Source organism: Ornithorhynchus anatinus, chromosome 20 (assembly GCF_004115215.2).
Source record: "Ornithorhynchus anatinus isolate Pmale09 chromosome 20, mOrnAna1.pri.v4, whole genome shotgun sequence".
Classification (NCBI taxonomy): Eukaryota; Metazoa; Chordata; class Mammalia; order Monotremata; family Ornithorhynchidae; genus Ornithorhynchus; species Ornithorhynchus anatinus.
In genome coordinates, this window is record NC_041747.1 from 2,793,931 (window position 1) to 2,813,848 (window position 19,918).

General features: G+C 50.8%; 1 protein-coding gene across 1 annotated transcript; it reads right to left on the reverse strand.

The window, feature by feature from the left end:
• Positions 1-5,505: 5,505 nt before the first annotated feature.
• SLC46A3 (solute carrier family 46 member 3) lies at positions 5,506-19,675 on the reverse strand. The gene is made up of 6 exons (XM_029048592.1): positions 19,485-19,675; positions 18,792-19,005; positions 14,850-15,720; positions 13,660-13,743; positions 7,830-7,986; positions 5,506-6,480 (listed from the first exon to the last, which is right to left on the reverse strand). Exons 2-6 carry the CDS (start codon positions 18,981-18,983, stop codon positions 6,396-6,398), a joined length of 1,389 nt encoding a protein of 462 aa, XP_028904425.1. The 5' UTR covers positions 18,984-19,005; positions 19,485-19,675; the 3' UTR covers positions 5,506-6,395.
• Positions 19,676-19,918: the final 243 nt, after the last annotated feature.

Genomic DNA, 19,918 nt, shown 5'->3' on the forward strand with positions numbered 1-19,918 from the left:
GCATCTGACTTTTTGAGGGGAGAAAAGCATCAGTTCGGGTAGTAATGCTCTTTCTCGTTCTTCCCCACGAGGGGCCCGTCTCCTTTCGTTGGGGTTCTTTGCCAACCGAGAGGATAGAGCACAGGCCTGGGAGTCAGAAGGACCTGGGTTCTAATCCTGGCTCTGCCACCTGTCTGCCGGGTGTCCTTGGTTGGGCAAGTCACTTCACTTTTCTGTGCCTCAGTTACCTCATCTGTAAAATGGGGATTCAGACTGTAAGTCCTACATGGGACATGGACTGTCTCCAACCTGATTCTAACCCAGGGCTTAGAACAGTGCCTGGCACATAGTAAGTGCTTAACAAACACCCCCCCCACACACAAAATAAGTGGGGACTTCAGCCTTTTAGGGTCTTCCCTCGGGAAAGGGGTGCTAACTCCCAGTGTCAACTTCGGGCACTTCCTGTTCAACTCCATTTCCCTGATTCTGGGCCTGGGCACGTTGCATCGAGTCGGGAAACCGGAAAACGGCCCCGGGCTGATCAGGGAGTTAAAAAGGCCAGGAGAGCAGACACCAGAGCTGAAACAGACACAAGAAGGCCAACGGCAGAATCGACTGGCACCCGAAGCGCACAGAGCATGGTCCCGAAAGGCGCTGGGGAGCAAACGAGGAAAGTCGGAAACACCGCTCCTCCTCGAGGAGCTTGCCGTTCGGTGAGGGAGATCAGTCAATCAATGGTATGTATTGAGCGCCTACGACGTACGGAGCGCTGTGCTCAGCCCTGGAGAGGGCACACGGTACAACGGAGTTAGCGGACACGTAACCTGACCGCGAGAAGCAGGGAGACACGTTTTAGGAAGCTGACGGATTTTCACTAGCTCTTTCTAGGCTGACGAGTGTAATGGGAAAACAAGGTGGTAAAAAGACTCGCGCGTTTATCTGCTCCATCCTGGCCCCGGGATCGGCTGCTCTGCCTGGGGCCCACCTGGTCCGGGCCCCCAAAATCACAACGGTGAGGGGCCAAGTCACTTGAGAAGTTGAGAATTGAGAAGCAGCGCGGCTCAGTGGAAAGAGCACGGGCTTTGGAGTCAGAGGTCATGAGATCGAATCCCAGCTCTGCCACTTGTCAGCTGGGTGACTGTGGGCGAGTCACTTCACTTCTCTGTCTGTTCCCTCATCTGTAAAATGGGGATTAAGACTATGAGCCCCACGTGGGTCAACCTGATTCCCCTGTGTCTCCCCCAGCGCTTAGAACAGTGCTCTGCACATAGCGCTTAACAAATACCAACATTATTATTACTATTATTATTAAATCCACCTGGATGGACCTTCCCCACCTCCCCTTCTGGAGGTGCACCTCTTCCTCCTCCATTCCCTCCCACCATTTGGGTGCTCTCCTGATGATAATATCTGCGCCCCTATTTGTTTTAGTATCCTTGCGTTGATATTCTTTTCAGTTAATGCTTCTCCTTCCTCTTTGGGCTCCGTTTATTTGTGGAAATATTTCTCAAGCTTTTTTAATGGCGTTTCAGCACCTCCTGGGTGCCAGGCACTGTACTGAGCGCCGGGGTGGATACAAGCTGATCGGGTCGGGCACAGTCCGTGCCCCACGTCGGGCTCGCGAGTCTTAATCCCCATTTTACGGGTGAGGTCACTGAGGCACGGTGTGACGTGCACATAGTAGAGAAGTGGCGGGGCTGGGATTAGAACCCAAGTCCTCTTTCAGGCCCGTACTCCTTCCCCTGGGCCCTACTGCTTCTGGAATGGACGGATGTATTGCTGGGAGAAACAAAGTCAAAGGCAACCCCCAGAGATTCAAAAGACAGCCTCTTTTCAGGAAGGTCCATTGGAGAAACCTGGAAATGTTGTAGCATCTGTATTCCTCCCCCCCCCCCCCCCGCCTCCTTAAATCTCTATTGTCGATTCCACAGGAAACCTGACCAAATCAACAACGACCATTATTTCCTTTGAAACCTGAGACGGGAATATAAGTGAATCAGCAGTTTAGGACGCGTCAGTCCAGTGGAGCAAAAGGAAAACGACCCACCGATCTGCCGCCTACCTGGCTCATAATAATAATTATAATGATATTGGTATTTGTTGAAGTGCTTACTATGTGCCAAGCACCGTTCTAAAATCTTTCTTAAAATATTTGAAGGTACTGGAATTTCAGTTGGTCACGGTTTAAATCCTCTGATGTCCCCACTGGAATTCCAGTACTTTCAAATGTTTTAAGATTGTGTCCCGATAGCCTTGACAGTATAATCTCTCAAGTATACTCCGTAGGTTTTTATTACGGATTCTGTTTCTCGGAACGACACTCGGACATCCTTCTAATCCCGCCTCTGCTTTGGTTCAGGAGAGCGTTGGTTCAGGGGACAGAAGAGGGGGTTTGGAGATTCGGGGATTTGATCGTCAGTAGCGACTGATGAGGGTCCGGTTGCGGAGGTCGGTTTTGTTTTTAAAAACCTGAACGTAGGTTCATTCCTGGAGCCGGTTGGCCGGCTCCGTCCGTTGCACTTTGTCTTCTTGCCGCTTTAGAGGGTCCCGTGCCCCTGCTGGGGACAGGAAAAGGAGTTACATTGTTCATCTGTGGGAAGGCAGATTGCAGGAAAGTCAGGTGGGAGACTTAGACGGGAGGAGATGATTAACGGCGGACACCAAGGGTCACATGAGAGGCCACTTTATTACAGAGCAGAGAAAAAAAGGTGTTGCTTCAGCAGAGCTAAATTATGTTGCATGCTCCTATTGAGAAACCGGTCACTGTCAGTTTGCGTTGTAGATTCAGTTCCCATCTAAGACTCTCCCCGGTCCGATGCTTATTCATAAGACGGCACTTAAAAATTGTGCTATTTGTCCAGCACTGCTTTAAACACCGGAGGAGATAGAAGATAATCAGGACGCAGGGCTCACACTCGAAGTGGGGGGGAGGACAGGTGTTGAGTCCCCCATTTTACAGATGAGGTCACTGAGGCACAGAGAATTTAAGTGACTTGCCCATGTCAAGCAGGTGTCGGAGCCGGGATTAGAACCCGGGTTCTCTGACTGCCAGGCACGTGTTTTTTCCACCAGGTCAAACTGCCCCTCCAGGTGCTTACTATTTACCACTATTTACTTAGCCGTACAGGTTGATCAGATCAGACCCAGTTCGTCACCCACACGGGGCTCATAGTCTAAGAGGTAGGGAGGGCTAGGAACAACCCCAACTTGCCCAATGTCCAGCTTGTGGTGGAGCCGGGTCTCGAACCCGGGTCTCCTGACTTCCCGTCCTGTGTTCTTTCCACCAGGCCTCATTGCCTCCCCGTATAAAGAACAATTGATTTAAGATACCGAGAAACGACGGTCCGGGGAAGAGTCGGGGGGGGGGGGGGGGGGGGGGGGGGGGGGGGGGGGGGGCGGGTGGTCACACCTCACCAAGGCCTAGATTTGCAGGGACAGAAAGAGGGGCGGGATCTCGTGGAGGTTTCACTCGGGTTTTGAGTCAGGTTCCTGGAAGCGGAGTGTGAAGTCCAAAGACTTTAGGCTTCAGATTGCAGCGAAGAGTAACTCTACAGGGATTCTCCAGGCAGGAGTAGCGTTCCTCACTCCTCCTACCTCGGAAAAGTAACCCTATACACAAGTCTTCCACCAGAAGTTGTAGTTGAAGACCATCTCAGGAAAGAGCACGGCCTGGTCCTAATCCCAGCTCCGCCAAATGCTCGCCGTGTGACTTTGGGCAAGTGGCTTAACTTCTCGGTGCCTCAGTTTCCTTAACCGGGGATTCAATACCTATTCTCCCTTCTTCCTATGACTGAGAGCCCCTGTGTGGGACAGGGACGGTCCAACCTAATTAACTTGTACCTACCCCAGTACTTAGAAACACTGGTTGACACCACTGACAATAATAGTGATCGTCAGTTAAGCACTCACTAGGTGCCAAGCACTGTTCCAAGTGCTAGGTTGGGAACACGTTAATCACGTTGGACACGGCCCCGGTCCCACATCCGGCACAGAGTCTAAGTAGGAAGGAGTAGGATTTAATCCCCATTTTACAGAGGAGGTAACCGAGGAACAGAAAAGTGACCGCCTGAGGAGCTGGGATTTGGAACCCAGGTCCTCTGACACCCAGGCCCACGCTCTCTCCGCTAGGCTGGGCTCCTTAGCGAGGCTGGGCTCTTGTCAGGATTAAAAACCTTCCACTGTGAACGAAGGGTCTTCTGAAACAATCGGAGAAGGATTTTCCGATTTCAACGGGCTTCCGAAGAGCGGCGGCTATAAAAGGTAATAGAGGGCCGTAAAAGAAGGAATGGCATTCCAAATTTGTCTTTAGGGTGTGCTCGAACTTAGCCCCTGCTGAACAAGACAAAGATGTTCTTTAGGGGGGGTTACAATCTGCTGGCAATAAACCAGACAGAGAGGGAAACACTCCTTGGCCTCGGCTTTGATGGATTTGAGACCACTAATTTAATGGTGAAAATAGCTGTGCAGATTAATCGGGGCCAAAGGCCCAGGCTTAAAAAACCGGACCCTGAGCCGTATAGAACTTATGTTTGCAAAAGAAAAGTTTCATCAGGAATGGAATTGTGGCCAACGCTAGCTGGTGAGGCCAACTGCTATCAAAAACACCACCTCCCTGACCCTGATACGTATGGAAACGGAGAAAGTTTTTTGCAGGCTGCTTAGAAAAGCATTGGCAGCCCAACGGGGTCTTCTCGTCTTAGGTTGATTTAATAGTTTCTGCCAGCTAGTAATTCCTCTGGGGCAAAACGGAATATTCCAACCTGACTTTATTTCGCTATCTAGTGGGCTCTCGATCTGTTTTCATTTGTTTCTCCAAGTACCTGATCCTGAATCAATCCGTGATATTTAATGCGCTCTTACTACGCGCCGAGCACAACGTTAAGCGCTCGGGAGAGTACAGTACAGCAGAATCGGCAGAGACGTTCCCTGCCCGTGACGAGCTTACCTTCTAGAGGTTTCTTTACGGAAGAAAATAATGTAATACAGCTTGACACAGATGACAATCCCAGTATTTATTAAGTGCTGCTTGTGTGCGACGAACAGTGCTAAGCCCTGGGTTTGATACAAGCCGATCGGATCAGACCGGATCTCTGTCCTTCGCCGGGCTCACGGTCAAAGAGGTAGGGAAAACAAGGATATTACCCCCATTTTACAGTTGAAGAAACTGGAGCCCAGAAAGGTTCAATGACTTGCCCAAGGTCACACTACAGGCCAGTGATAGGGCTGCTACTAGAATCTGGGTCTCCTGCCTCCCGGTCCTGAGCTCATTCGTAATAATAGTAGTCGTTATCATTAACGATAATAATAATAGCGATGACGGTGGTACTCGTTGAGTGCTATGTTCCAAGCACTGTACTAAGCACTGGGGTAGTGCTGAACACAGTCCTTGTCCCAGGTGGGGCTCACAGTTTAAGGAGGGAGAAACAGGCACTGAACCCCCATTTTACAGATGAGGAAACTGAGGCATAGAGAACTGAAGTGACTTGCCCGAGGACATCCAGCAGGCAGGTAGTGGAGCTGGATTAGAACCCAGATCTCTCCCCCAGGCCCGCCGCACTAAGCCATGCCGCTTCATTCAGTTAGACAAGACATCCTCTCTCAATGGTTTGATCTTAAAAATCGAATCCTTCGTGCCTGCCTTGAAAAACATTTGAATTTTTCTTTCCATTTTAAATACGAGCTTCCGTTTCTACCCCTTCTGTACATCCCCGATGGATTGTACTCCTTTCGGTGATAAAGCATGAAGGGGGAAAAAAAAAAAAAAATCAGAAAACCGAGGCCGCCTCTACTAGGATCGGGAATTTTGCCCCCCCCCAAAAACCGTGGGAGCCGAAGAGCATCTCTAGGGACCCAGCGGGAAGGAGTGAAGCTGCGTGGTCCAGCGGATACAGCGCAGGCCTGGCAGGCAGAAGGTCCTGGGTTCTAATCCTGCTCCGCCACCTGGCCGCTGTGTGACCCCGGGCACGTCGTAACTTCTCTGTGCTTCCGTTGCCTCACCTGCCGAACGGGGGTTGACTTGTGAGCCCCGCGAGTGCTTAGCAAATATTAAAACAAAAGACGGGGGGCAGGGTACAGTAGGGGGGTGGAACCTGGTAGCCCCATGCAAGGTGTGTGTGTGTTGTAGACACCCCCACTGTCCTCTTCCGTCCCTCTGGACAGTCTGGGCTAGGTAGGGTCATCGATTACATTCATTTTCAGGTGAGGCACTGTGATAGACAACACAGGTGACCCTCCCAGCATCGGAACTCTCGGAAGCTGCGTTTCTTTGCTCAGAACAGCCCATCTCTTTCAAGTTTTCTGTTTAAAAGCGAACGGCTCTCGCCCCCGGAGAGCTTCCTTCCCGGCGCGGGCAGCTTCTCTGCCATCCGAGGCCCCCTGGCTCCCCTGGGCTGGGGGCGGGACAGGAGGGCCGCGGGTCAGCTGCGGGGGCTTTCTTCGGGCTCCTCGTCCTGCAGAAGGCGGGTCCCGTCCCCTTCGTCCCAGCTGACGCACATCACGACGCTGCAAAGACAGACGGGAACCGAGGGGGTTGGGGCTGCTGAGAGAGGATGCCTCGAATCCAGGCCCGCCCCGATCAGACGGCCTCCCGCACGTTCCCCGGCCGAGGGCCCGAGAGAGGGGAGGGTACGGAGGTCGGGGCCGAGCACCCCCGTTAGCGGCTCCCCCGAATCTGTCCCCCGGTCTACGCTACGGGGACCTGGATCGCTCCGGAGGGGGCATGCGGCTCCCAGAGACATCATTCCCCAGTATTTATGGAGCGCTTACTCGTGCTGGTGTTCGTTAAGCGCTTACTATGTGCAGAGCACTGTTCTAAGCGCTGGGGTAGACAGCTGACAAGCCGGAATTGGAACCCATGACCTCTGACTCCCAAGCCCGGGCTCTTTCCACTGAGCCACGCTGCTTCTCTGAAATAATAATGTTGGTATTTAAGCGCTTCCTATGTGCAGAGCACTGTTCTAAGCACTGGGGGAGAGTCAGGGTCATCAGGTTGTCCCACGTGAGGCTCACAGTTGATCCCCATTTTACAGACGAGGGAACTGAGGCACAGAGAAGTGAAGTGACTCGCCCACAGTCACCCAGCTGACAAGTGGCAGAGCCGGGAGTCGAACCCACGACCTCTGACTCCCAAGCCCGGGCTCTTTCCACTGAGCCACGCTTCCTACGTGCAGAGCACTGTACTAAGCGCTTGGAATGGACAATTCGGCAACAGATAGAGACCATCCCTGCCCAGTGACGGGCTCACATCAAAAGAAAGACACCCCACTGAGTAATAATAATGATGATTGTGGCTCAGTGGAAAGGGCCCGGGCTTGGGAGTCAGAGGTCATGGGTTCGAATCCCCGGCTCTGCCCCTTGTCAGCTGGGTGACTGTGGGCCAGTCCCTTCACTTCCCTGTGCCCCAGGAGAAGCAGCGTGGCTCAGTGGAAAGAGCACGGGCTTTGGAGTCAGGGCTCATGAGTTCGAATCCCACCTCTGCCACTTGTCGGCTGTGTGACTGTGGGCAAGTCACTTAACTTCTCTGTGCCTCAGTTCCCTCATCTGTAAAATGGGGATTAAGACTGTGAGCCCCACGTGGGACAACCTGATTCCCCTATGTCTACCCCAGCGCTTAGAACAGTGCTCGGCACATAGTAAGCGCTTAACAAATACCACCATTATTATTATTATTATTAAAATGGGGATGGAAACTGTGAGCCCCACACGGGCCGGGGACCGCGTCCCCCCGGATTTATCTGGATCCCCCCCCAGCGCTTAGCACAGTACCTGGCGCACGATGAGGGCATAACGAATACCATAATACCATACCGAATACCGTAATTATTCATCAGTATTATTAATAAAGGACCCACCACAGGCTGGTCAGGGGAATCAGCAAGAGGCCGGCGGAGAGGAGGAAGGTGAAGCCGGAGAACCACCCGACGGTGGCGGAATAGATTCCGTTGAAAGCCGACACGGAGGTGGCTCCGGTCAGGGTCTCCAGGAAGGCGATGCAGGCGAACAGGGTCCCTGGAAAAGAGAAAACAGAAAGGGTTGGGGCAGTTGCAGAGAGCTCGGGGGGGGGGGGGGAATCGATTCCCCCAGGCCACACGAGCCATCCTCCATGGGGCCGGTTCCCGTCGAGGGTGTGACGTTCCCGGCGGCAGAGGGGACTTTTCCAAACGGAGCTCAGCCTCCCCATCAACTCCCCGGTTCCTGATCTCCCAGGCGGGTTGGGACGGGGCGGCTTCTTCCCAAAGCCGCTGGAAACACCAAGGGGAAATCGAGAAGCGGCGTAGCCCGGTGGGTGGAGCACGGGCCTGGGAGTCCGAAGGCCCTGGGTTCTAATTCCCCGGCTGCCGCCTAATAATAATGTCGGTATTTGTTAAGCGCTTACCATGTGCAGAGCACTGTTCTAAGCGCCGGGGGAGATACAAGGTCATCAGACTGCCCCACGTGGGGCTCACAGTCTTCATCCCCATTTTACAGATGAGGGAACTGAGGCACAGAGAAGTGAAGTGACTTGCCCACAGTCACACAGCTCACAAGTGGTGGAGCTGGGATTCGAGCCCATGACCTCTGACTCCCAAGCCCGTGCTCTTTCCACTGAGCTATGCCGCCACGTGTCCGCGGCGTGACCTGGGCCAAGTCGCCTCTCCACCGTAAACTCGTCATGGGCCCAGAATGTCTCTCTCTATCGTTGCATTCTCCCAAGCGCACAGTACAGCGTTCTGCACACAGTAAGCGCTCAATAAATACGACAGTGAATAAATGAACTTCTCTGTGCCCTCGGTTACCTCATCCGTAAAACGGGCATTAAGACTGTGAGCCCCATGTGGGACAGGGATTGTGTCCAAACTGATAAACTCATATCTATTCCAGTGCAGGGCTTGGCACATGCTTAAATACTCTTAAAGAAAAAAATAGGTGGCTCCATGCGATTTTTGACAATAATGATGACGGTATTTAAGCACTTACTATCGTGCCGAGCACTGGGGTAGATACGAGGCAATCAGGTTGTCTCACGTGGGGCTCTCAGTCTCCATCCCCATTTTACAGAGGAGGTCACTGAGGCGCAGAGCAGCTTGTCTCAAGTCACAGAGCTGACGAGTGGTCATGGGTTCGAATCTTGATTCTATTCATCGCCACTGTCCTCGTCTGTCCGTCTCCCCCGATTAGACCGTAAGCCCGTCCAAGGGCAGGGACCGTCTCTGTTACCGATTTTTCCATTCCAAGCGCTTAGTACAGTGCTCTGCGCATAGTAAGCGCTCAATAAATACTATTGAATGAATGCCACTTGTCAGCTGTGGGACTGTGGGCAAGTCACTGCTCTGGGCCTCAGTGACCTCATCTGTCAAATGGGGATGAAGACCGTGAGCCTCACGAGGGACAACCTGACGACCCCGTATCTCCCCCAGCGCTTAGAACAGCGCTCGGCACATAGGAAGCGCTTGACGAGCACCAACGCTAAGTGGCGGGGCCGGGACTGGAACCCACGACTTCCGACTCGCGAGGCCGGGCTCTTTCCCTTAAGACATGCTGCTTCTCATCCAAATCAATCTAAACCAAACCCGCCTTTGCTTGACGTAGCTCAAAAATCGCTCGGTTTTTCGCCTTCCCCTTGGCTACGGTGACTGACAGAGCTAAGGGCAAAGCCACCGCCGCCCCCGCTTCTTCTTTCACATCTCTAAATTCGGGGTCGCCAAACGTCCACCCCTAAAGAGATAAAGCAAATAGGAAAAATAGGGAAGCCTCACACTGGGCAGGGTGGCCCCGTCACACGCGGGGGGCAAAATGGAAAAACCGGGCCTGTGATCGCTTTGACCCGAACCCTTCTGCACCTGAAAGCGACGCTGGAAGGGGACAGGAAGCCCCTGCTCTCGTTCATTCATCCATTCAATAGTATTTATTGAGCGCTTACTATGTGCAGAGCACTGTACTAAGCGCTTGGGATGAACGAGTCGGCAACAGATAGAGACGGTCCCTGCCCTTTGACGGGTTTACGGTCTAATCGGGGGAGACGGACAGACGAGAACGATGGCGATAGAGACGAGGGGAAGAACGTCTCGTAAAAACCGACGGCAACTAAATAGAATCGAGGCGATGTTCGATTCATTAACAAAAGAAATAGGGCAACGGAAATATATACAGTTGAGCGGACGAGTACAGTGCCGTGGGGATGGGAAGGGAGAGGGGGAGGAGCAGAGGGAAAAGGGGAAAAAGAGGGTTTAGCTGCGGAGAGGTAAAGCGGGGGTGGCAGAGGGAGTAGAGGGAGAAGAGGAGCTCGGTCTGGGAAGGCCTCTTGGAGGAGGTGAGTTTTAAGTAGGGTTTCTCCTAGAACAGTGCTTGGCACATAGTAAGTGCTTAACAAATATCATCATTATTATTATTATTATTAAATTCTTAGTTTGGCCCAGCTAGCTGACTGGGTCATCCTGCCGGAAGAGGAGAAGCAGCATGGCTCAGTGGAAGTCTGAGGTCTTGGATTCGAATGCAGACTCTGCCGCTTGTCAGCAGGGTGACTGTGGGCAAGTCACTTCACTTCTCTGGGCCTCAGTGACCTCATCTGGAAAACGGGGATGAAGCCTGGGGGCCTCCCGTGGGACAACCTGATGACCCTGGATCTCCCCCAGCGTTTAGAACAGTGCTCTGCGCATAGTAAGCGCTTAAAACAAATACCAACATTATTAAAGGGGGGGGGGGGGGGCTGCTTTCCCAAAGGATTCTGGGAAATGTGGTTCACCCACCCAACAAGGTGGCTTCCCAAAGGATTCTGGGAAACGTGGTTCCCCCCAACAAGGCTGTTTCCCAAAGGAGTCTGGGAAATGTAGTTCACGCCCCCCAAAAGGGCTGCTTTCCCAAAGGATTCTGGGAAGTGTAGTTCATCCTCCCCCCCAAAGGATTCTGGGAAATGTAGTTCACCCCCCCCGAAACAGTTCTGGTTTCTCAAGGGATTCTGGGAAATGTAGTTCACCCTCCCCCCAAAGGGTTCTGGTTTCTCAAAGGATTCTGGGAGGTGTAGTTCACCCATCCAGAAGGTCCTGGTTTCCCAGAGGCTTCTGGGAAATGTAGTTCCCAGGAGGGGAGGGTGACATTCAGGCTAAATGAGGGCTATCTTTTGAGCGCTTATGTTGTGCTGAGCACATTGGCCTAACCCCCTGGGCAAGTACAATAATGATAAAACTGGGCAGATGCGGTCTCGGCCCACAACAAACTTACTGTCTACAAGAGGTGAGAGACATGAAAATAATAACAATGATGGTATTCGTTAAGCAGAAAAGCAGCAGCGTGGCTCAGTGGAAAGAGCACGGGCTTTGGAGTCAGAGGTCATGGGTTCGAATCCCGGCTCTGCCACTTGTCAGCTGTGTGACTGTGGGCAAGGCACTTCACTTCTCTGGGCCTCAGTTACCTCATCTGTAAAATGGGGATTAAGACTGTGAGCCCCACGTGGGACAACCTCATTCCCCTGTGTCTACCGCGGCGCTTAGAACAGTGCTCTGCACATAGGAAGCGCTTAACAAATGCCAACATTATTAATATTAAGCGCTTACTATGTGCCAAGCACCGTTCTAGGCGCTGGGAGAGATGCAAGGTCATCAGGTTGTCCCACGTGGGGCTCACAGGCTTCATCTCCATTTGACAGATGAGGTCACTGAGGCCCAGAGAATAATAATGGTGGTATTTGTGAAGCGTTTACTATGTGCAAAGCACTGGTCTAAGCGCTGGGGGGGAATACAATGTGATCGGGTTGTCCCACGTGGGGCTCACGGTTTTAATCCCCATTTTACAGATGAGGGAACTGAGGCACAGAGAAGTGAAGTGACGAGGCCGAAGTCACACACCTGACAAGTGGCGGAGCCGGGATCTGAACCCACGACCTGTGACTCCGAAGCCCGGGCTCTTTCCACTTACTATGTGCCAAGCACCGTTCTAAGCGCTGTAAATAAATTACAGATAGGGAAAATTGTAGCGTGAATGCCTACATACGTAATTGCTGTGTGAGTGGGAGGGGTTCATTCATTCTGTGTGCAAAGCACTGTACTAAGCGCTTGGGAGAGTACAATACAATGACAAACTTACATATTCCTGCCCACAACCAGCTGCCCACAAACAGTCTAGAAGGGGAGACAGACATTAAGTATAGCATAATATTAGTATATAGTGTATATATAATAATATAGTATAAGTAGAGAAGCAGCGTGGCTCAGTGGAAAGAGCCCGGGCTTGGGAGTCAGAGGTCATGGGTTCGACTCCCGGCTCTGCCACTTGTCAGCTGTGTGACTGTGGGCGAGTCACTTCTCTGTGCCTCAGTTACCTCATCTGTAAAATGGGGATTAACTGTGAGCCTCAAGTGGGACAACCTGATTACCCTGTATCTACCCCGGCTCTTAGAACGGTGCTCTGCACATAGCGCTTAACAAATACCAAATTATTATTAAATAAATTGCAGGTATATATACCTATATATACACATATGGGCTGTAGGGATGGGAGGGACGATGAAAGAAGGAGCAAGTAAGAGCAGCGCAGAAGAGAGTGGGAGAAGAGGGAAGGAGGGCTTAGTCAGGGAAGGCTTCTTGGAGGAGATGTACATTCAATAAGGTTTTGGAGGAAGAAGGGTATTCATTCATTCAATAGTATTTATTGAGCGCTTACTATGTGCAGAGCACTGTACTAAGCGCTTGGAATGGACAAATCGGTAACAGATAGAGACGGTCCCTGCCCTTCGACGGGCTTACGGTCTAACCGGGGGGAGACGGACAGACAAGAACAATGGCAATAAATAGAATCGAGGGGATGAACCTCTCATTAAAACAATAGCAAATAAATAGAATCAAGTATCTAAGTAAGACGCTTCCTAGTCTTGACTCCGTCCTCTTTGACTGCAATTTCACCTCCAGAGGCCTGGTCCTTTCCAAAACCAAATTCTGCTCACACCTTTCCCTCCCTCCTCACACCTATCACAACCACATTACCACACTCTTTGGGGGAAATTCCTCCCGCCCATCTGACTGCTCCATACTTTCTTTCCTACCGCCCCTTTTAAACCGGGGATATTTGGGTTAATGAATAAATTAATCAAACACTCTCATGGGGGTATTTTCATCAAGCAGCAAAGACAAGTATCTCCTCCATATTGTAATTTCTGGTTTTCATCTTTACAAGTGCCGGGAAGACTTCTGAAGCGGATTTTAAGCCAGCCCACTGGCAATGGCTGTATAAGCAAAAGAATCGAAGTTTTCTGTCTTAAAAATCCAGCCTGCATTATGGTCCTAATGTAGCTTTTTTTTTTTTTTTCCCTTAGAGTTATAAACATTTACTCCTGGGTCATCTCAAAGCACTAAAATTCAGAATTAAAAAACTGAGAGAGCTGCTGCATAAAAGATCATTTGGCGACTAAGTACTACTTAGAGTTTTTATTCTGAACTATAAATGAGCCACTTGAAAATAAATGGGAATGCTTTAGCCTGTGAAGGCAAGGATCAGTAATACCTAGTGTATGAAGAAGAAATTAAATGAAAGTAATGCTCTCCTGAAAAAAAACCAAAAAAAATCTATCTGTGCTGTAGAAGCAAGGGTTTGGGGGCGGGGAGGGAAGGGGGGTTTGCACCTGACTTATTTTCCTTCCATGCCTGGAATTCGCACAGTGAAACGACGGCATCTATTTCTGTTACTGATATTTCTTCAGCAAACTCGACTTACCTTGTTCTGTAGCTCGAACCACTTTGGACAGCATAGCCCGTAAGACTGACATGGGTATGGCGGCAAAGAGGAACAGCAGCCTGACTGCAAAACATCATCGGAAGAGCCACATTAAGTAAAGAAACCGTCGGACGCTAAGGTTAGAAACCGATCTCCCCCTCTGCCCCTCTAATCCTTGGGCACAGTCTTGGGATGTGCCATCTCAGAGGCAGCTGGCTCTAAAAACTGCCACTGTATGATCACCTTCGCCATTAACCCCCCATTTGTCATTTTCTATTTAATTTCTTGGCTTTGGAGCACTAATTTGTCGGCCACCCACGATAATAACAATAACGTTGGTATCTGTTAAGCGCTTACTATGTGCCGAGCACTGTTCTAAGCGCTGGGGTAGACACAGGTTGTCCCACGTGAGGCTCACAGGCTTCATCCCCATTTGACAGATGAGGTCACTGAGGCCCAGTGAAGTGACTTGCCCCCAGTCACACAGCCGACAAGTGGCAGAGCTGGGATTCGAACCCGTGACCTCTGACTCCCAAGCCCGGGCTCTTTCCACTGAGCCGCGCCGCTTCTCTAATGCCTCTTGTTCTCAGAAGTAACTACCGATGACAACCCAAGCTCTACAGGCTGGTGGACAGCGGTTTCTGGTCGCTAAGCTCCCCCGCTATACTGCACTCTCCCAAGCGTTCGGTACAGCGTCTGCATACACAAGAGCTCAGTAAGGTGCTCCGCACATAGAAAGCGCTCAGTAAATACCACGGATTGAGCGGCCGATTGATCAGAGAAGCAGCGTGGCTCAGTGGAAAGAGCCCGGGCTTGGGAGTCAGAGGTCATGGGCTCGAAGCCCGGCTCTGCCGCTTGTCGGCTGTGTGACTGTGGGCAAGTCACTTCACTTCGCTGTGCCTCAGTTACCTCACCTGTAAAATGGGGATTAACGGTGAGCCTCACGTGGGACAACCCGATCACCCTCCCCCAGCGCTTAGAACAGTGCTCTGCACATAGTAAGCGCTTAACAAATACCGACATTATTATTATTATTTACCCCCACCCCGCAACCCATCAACTCCCAATGAGTCGATGGCCCCTGTTAACACCGTTTTCCCAGAGCCCCAAGACCCTCGAAAACCCGGCTCCCGCGGGCTCTCGGAGAACTGGGCGCAATCGCATCCGAGGACTGGAGTTTGGGTTCTCACCTAAAAACATCAACAACGTCGTCGTGGCGAAGCCTGCCATGGCCATTCCACCGATCGTAGTCAGGATCCCAATGCAGGCCATGTGACTGTCTTTGAGACAGTAAGAGAAAACCCAGATCCTGATAAAACTGCTCAAAAAAGAAATGCTTCCCAGGGCCGAGCCGTAGCCTATGAAGACCTCATTCCAACAGAGAGGCGCGTTCAGCTCGTAAAGAATAAAGATGGGGCTTTCCCCGATGAGGACGGTGAAATAGGTGACCATGGTGAAGAGCAACAGGGAGATCAATGTCCGTCGCCTGGGGGAAGCGTTTTTAAAAAGGCCGTGAATGCTGGAGAACAGTTTTTTGAGGCCCTCGCCGCACGACCCCGAGGCATCCTGGGTCGGAGGTGGGCTGACCGGGTCCTCCAGGCAAAAGAAAAGGTAGATCAAATTACACGCCAGCGCCACAGCAGTGATCAAAAACGACCACGTAAAACCTAGTTCCCTTATGAAGTAGCCGGAGGACAGCCCCGTCAGGCCCGTGACCAGTCCGAGGATTAGGTCAACGATCGCAATCCGGATCGTCTTCTTCTCCTCCTCCTTACACTGGTCCACGATGAAGGCCAAGCACCCTCCGAAGAAAGTCGCGAAATTGCCGAAGAGCGCCCCCAGGAAGGACGCTGCTATCAAAAGGTAGAGGGGCAAGGAGAAATAGGAGAGCACGCTGAGCCAAACGCTGGTGGCCAGGGCGCCCAGGGAAGACAGGAGGATAGGGTGCTTGCGTCCTCGACGGTCACTGTTGGATAGGAGAACCAAGGTGACCACGAGGCCGGGGATTAATCCGCTCAAGTCCACCTGCAGGTTAAATAGGGAGGCCTTTTTCTGAACTTCCTGCAAAGACATGAAACAACTGGATCACAATTCGATTAACTGATTGAAGCAGCATGGTCTAAGAGGGAGCATGGGCCTGGGAGTCAGAAGGAACTGGGTTCTAATTCTGCCTCTGCCACTTGTCTGCCGCGTGACCTGGGATCTAAAATCCAGGCTCCATCACTTGGCTGCTGCTACTTAACTTCTCTGTGCCTCCGTTTCCTCACCTGTAAAAAAAGGGATTAAATCCTCATCCTTCCAGCTACTTAGACTGGGACAGGACCTGCGTCTAACCTTTTTATCCTAGCGTTTATTACGGTGCTAGGTAATTGGAAGTGTTTCAATTCCACAAATATTATTAATACTAGCCCACCTATTAGAACAGTTATTCAGGCAGCGTGATGATTCACCTGCTTTCCCTCTTCTAGCCAGAAGCAAATGTGATGCAATCTCTTTCGACCTGGGCTTTTAAAGGTGGCCCAGTGGAGATGTAGAGAAAATGGCTGGTTTTTTTTTTATGTAACAGTAACCCACCCGTCACTGGTATTTATTAATTTAGTGTGTGCCGAACGCTGTACTAAGCACTTGGGAGAGGACACTATAACAGTACTTCCACCCAGGACTTAAACCGCGGTTGGCAATAAGGAAAGTCTGCCAATCTGTCTGCAGGGGAATCGCTTTACGGAGATGAATGGTCAGAAAGCAATTTCTCTGCCTCATGAGAGCCGAAGATGACATGACTGAGTCACAGGGTTGAAGAGTTGATACCTGATAGACCCTCCTTTCTGGCTTTATTGCTGCCTGTGGGGTATATCAAATTTCAAGCTTTCCCAGTGTCAGAGAAAGGTATGATTTTAGGAATTAGTTGCCCCTGTGGGGTCACTTTCCCAATCCCACCCAAGGCAAGGGCCTTGGTCTAAGCAGAGTTCTCTTTGGAATTCATTTAGCAGAAATTCAAACTAATGATCATTTTGCAAAGGCTTGACTCTCTTCGATGCAGGCCAACTCTCTCCTAAATATGTCCCCAAGGAGCTTGGATAATTTAGCAAGAAGAGAGTTTAGATAAGAGCCTGGTAGGGAGAATAAAGGGACCAGATGCAGCCCCTAACGACATTTTTCAGGGGCGTGTGACCTTCGCATCTGAATCTGAGGATCCCTCCACGTCCGAGGCAGAGCCTGGGAGCAGGTGGTTCTGAAGTAAAGAGGGAGAGTCGGGTTTCCCAGCAGCACCAACGGCCACCTGGAGATGTGGGCTCCCCTCGAACCCCCACCCTGCCCCAGTACCCCTCCCGGTAACTCCCCCGCCCACCAGCGGCTCCGCGGGCTCTCGCAGCCGAAGCAGCGTGGCCCGGTGGAAAGAGCAGGGACCTGGGAGTCAGAGGACCTGGGTTCTAACTCCAGCTCGGCCAGCTGCTCCGCCAATTGCTGGGTGACGTTGGTCACGTCACTTGACTTCTCGGTGCCTCAGTTTCTCCAACTGTAAATTGGGGATTCTGTGCCTGTTCTCCCTCCTACTTCAGACTGTGAGCCCTTTGTGGGACGGGGAATATGTCTGATCTGACTTATACTTACTCTGGCGCTTAGAACTGTGTTTGACACATAGTAAGCGCTTAACAAGTGCCATAAAACAGACACTAGATTTAAATGAGAATCCTTATCAATGAGATGCTGCCTGGTTAGTTGTCCCACAAAACCTCTGGCCTCGAGTGGTTCCCGGGACCGCTGAAGACCCAACCACAGGGAATAAGATTCCCAAACCATCCGGTGTTTCTCTAAGTCTCGATTATCAAGGTGATAACCTAGAAAAGGCTCTCAGAGGAGCTCGAGAACCTAGAAGGTCTTAAAGAACTGTACAACCACCTGATCTAGATCATTCTATTATGTGTCTAGCAGCGGGAAGCTGGACAGATAATCTATCAAGGTTCCTTCTGGCTCCATGATTCTAGAAAGGCCCAATCAAAAGTATTTTGATACTTTTAGTATCTTGATTCTATTTATTGCCATTGTTCTTGTCTGTCCGTCTCCCCCGATTAGACTGTAAGCCCGAAGGGCAGGGACTGTCTCTGTTACCGATTTGTCCATTCCAAGCGCTTAGTACAGTGTTCTGCACATAGTAAGCGCTCAATAAATACTATTGAATATTTATTTAGCACTTGCCATGTGCAGAGTACTGGACTGGGCCTTTGGGCGAGCCCAAGAGTTAGTTGCCACAGGTTCTGCCCTTAAGTTACTTATTACTCCAGTGCAAGGAATCCCTTTAATAGTAAAACCATTTTTGACTCCACCTATTCTCTGAGTCTTGAGTGAGACGGGAAAGAATAAAGCAGCCTGGCTATCCCATTTAGGGCAGGGCTCGATTCTGAAATGCATTGGGAACCTGGAAGAAATCTGATTCCTGTCTGTGGTTCTATCTTTAAGGCCTCCTCTCGTTCCCGTCTTTCAGCCGGTTGGTTTCGCGTTCCATCGTTGTGTGTGATTCTGCTTCAGAGAATGACATTTCTCAGAGGGAAAACTGGTTCTGCTCAGTATCCACACAGGCTTGGGTTTGGCAAAATTCCAGTCCACTCAGAGGTGGCAGGAGGAAGTTGTCCCAAGTAGGTTTAAGTCATTTGTTTCATTTAAGTCATTCTATCCTCAAAAACACCTTCCACATCAACTGACCAGAGCAGTGTCGAAAAGGGGGAGTCTTGGTTCCTGGATACATTGTGTTTTTACTTTTTAATTTCAGGTGCCGTAAAATGTGTCATTCACTTGTTTACAGAATGGCTTTCTGCAGTCGGGAAAGCCGTTCATACTCATGCAAAGTGAATTGGAGAATTTCAGACAATTACCTGGATACTTTAGGTTAAAAGGTAATCTGCTAATGAGGAAAACTGGGAAGTTTTTGCCCAAATTATCCCTAATTGTCTGTAGTCTGAATTGGGGGGGGGGGGGGGAGGGGGAGAGAAATCACTCAGCTTCCATCATTCCATGCCCATGTAAAGGTATTTTAAACGTGCAATAGAAATCAGATATAATCCATTCATTCTTGTACGGCAACTTTAAAAATACACACGATCATGATCTTTTCTGCACCTTTTGATATTTCTTACCTTCTGAATGATATAGATTGGACTGCTTTTGTTTCCTCCACACTCTGAAATACTGCTATTCTGTGCAAAACTGTAGTTGGTTGTTTCTTCCCAGATTCTCCGATAGACGTACTGTGTTGCCAGCGGTGAGGACAGAGACATGGCAAAGGCATGAAGAAAAACAGCAGGTTCTACGAACATAATCTTCTTCATTTTGGAGGTTTGGTTTAATGATCTGAATTTAAAAAACAAAAACACAGTGGAATATAAATCAGGTACTTTGGGAGAGAAAGATTTTGGTTTCCGAAGGTTTGGAAAAAGTGAAAATGAAGTTTGGGCTTTGTTAGCTTAACTTTTTTGAATAGAGGAGAAACCCGGTTCCAGGAGGGAAAGTTTCTATTTGACCCAGGGGTCTCGTTCACCCTCTTTCGAACCACTGGATCCGATTTGAAGTCCTCGGTTTGGAACAAAAATGCAATAAAGGTTGGGGTGACAGCTCTTGTAAGTGAAGGGATACCTGATTCCAAGGAAAACATCTCTAATAAGTTATACTAGTTCTACTTAACTACTCAACTCTGGTAGGATTGGGGAACGGGGAGACTCTTTCTGTTGGCAATCTCTGGATTTTTCTAAGGTCGATAAATGAGGTTCTCCTCCGGGTATCACCCCCCGCTCTGGGGCCGGATAGAAGCAAAGTGGGGGATGCCAACTCACCCCGTTTAGCTCTTCCTGGGGGGACTGAGGGTTTCAGGGCTCGAGCAGAATGACCCCAAGCCCAGCTGTCCGCCGGGAACCCCGGTGACCGGCGCTCCCGCGATCACATGCGTGTGGGAAGGAGGCAGGGCCGAGGCCCGGCCGACCCATGAGTTTACGAGGGAGGGAGGGAGGGAGGGAGGGGAAGAGGCGTAGGACGGAGAAGGAGGGGGAGGAGGAGGACAGGGAGGACAGAGGGGAGAGGGACAGGGAGAGAGGGATGAGGAGGGACAAGGGAGAGAGAAGTTGGAGGGCAAGGGAGGAGGGGGACAGAGGGAGGAGGACGGTGGGAGGAGGATGAGAGAGACAGGGAGGAGGACAAGGGAGGAGGAGAGAGGGAGGGCAAGAGAGCAGGAGGGGACAGAGGGAGGACGACAAGGGGGAAAGGGAGGATG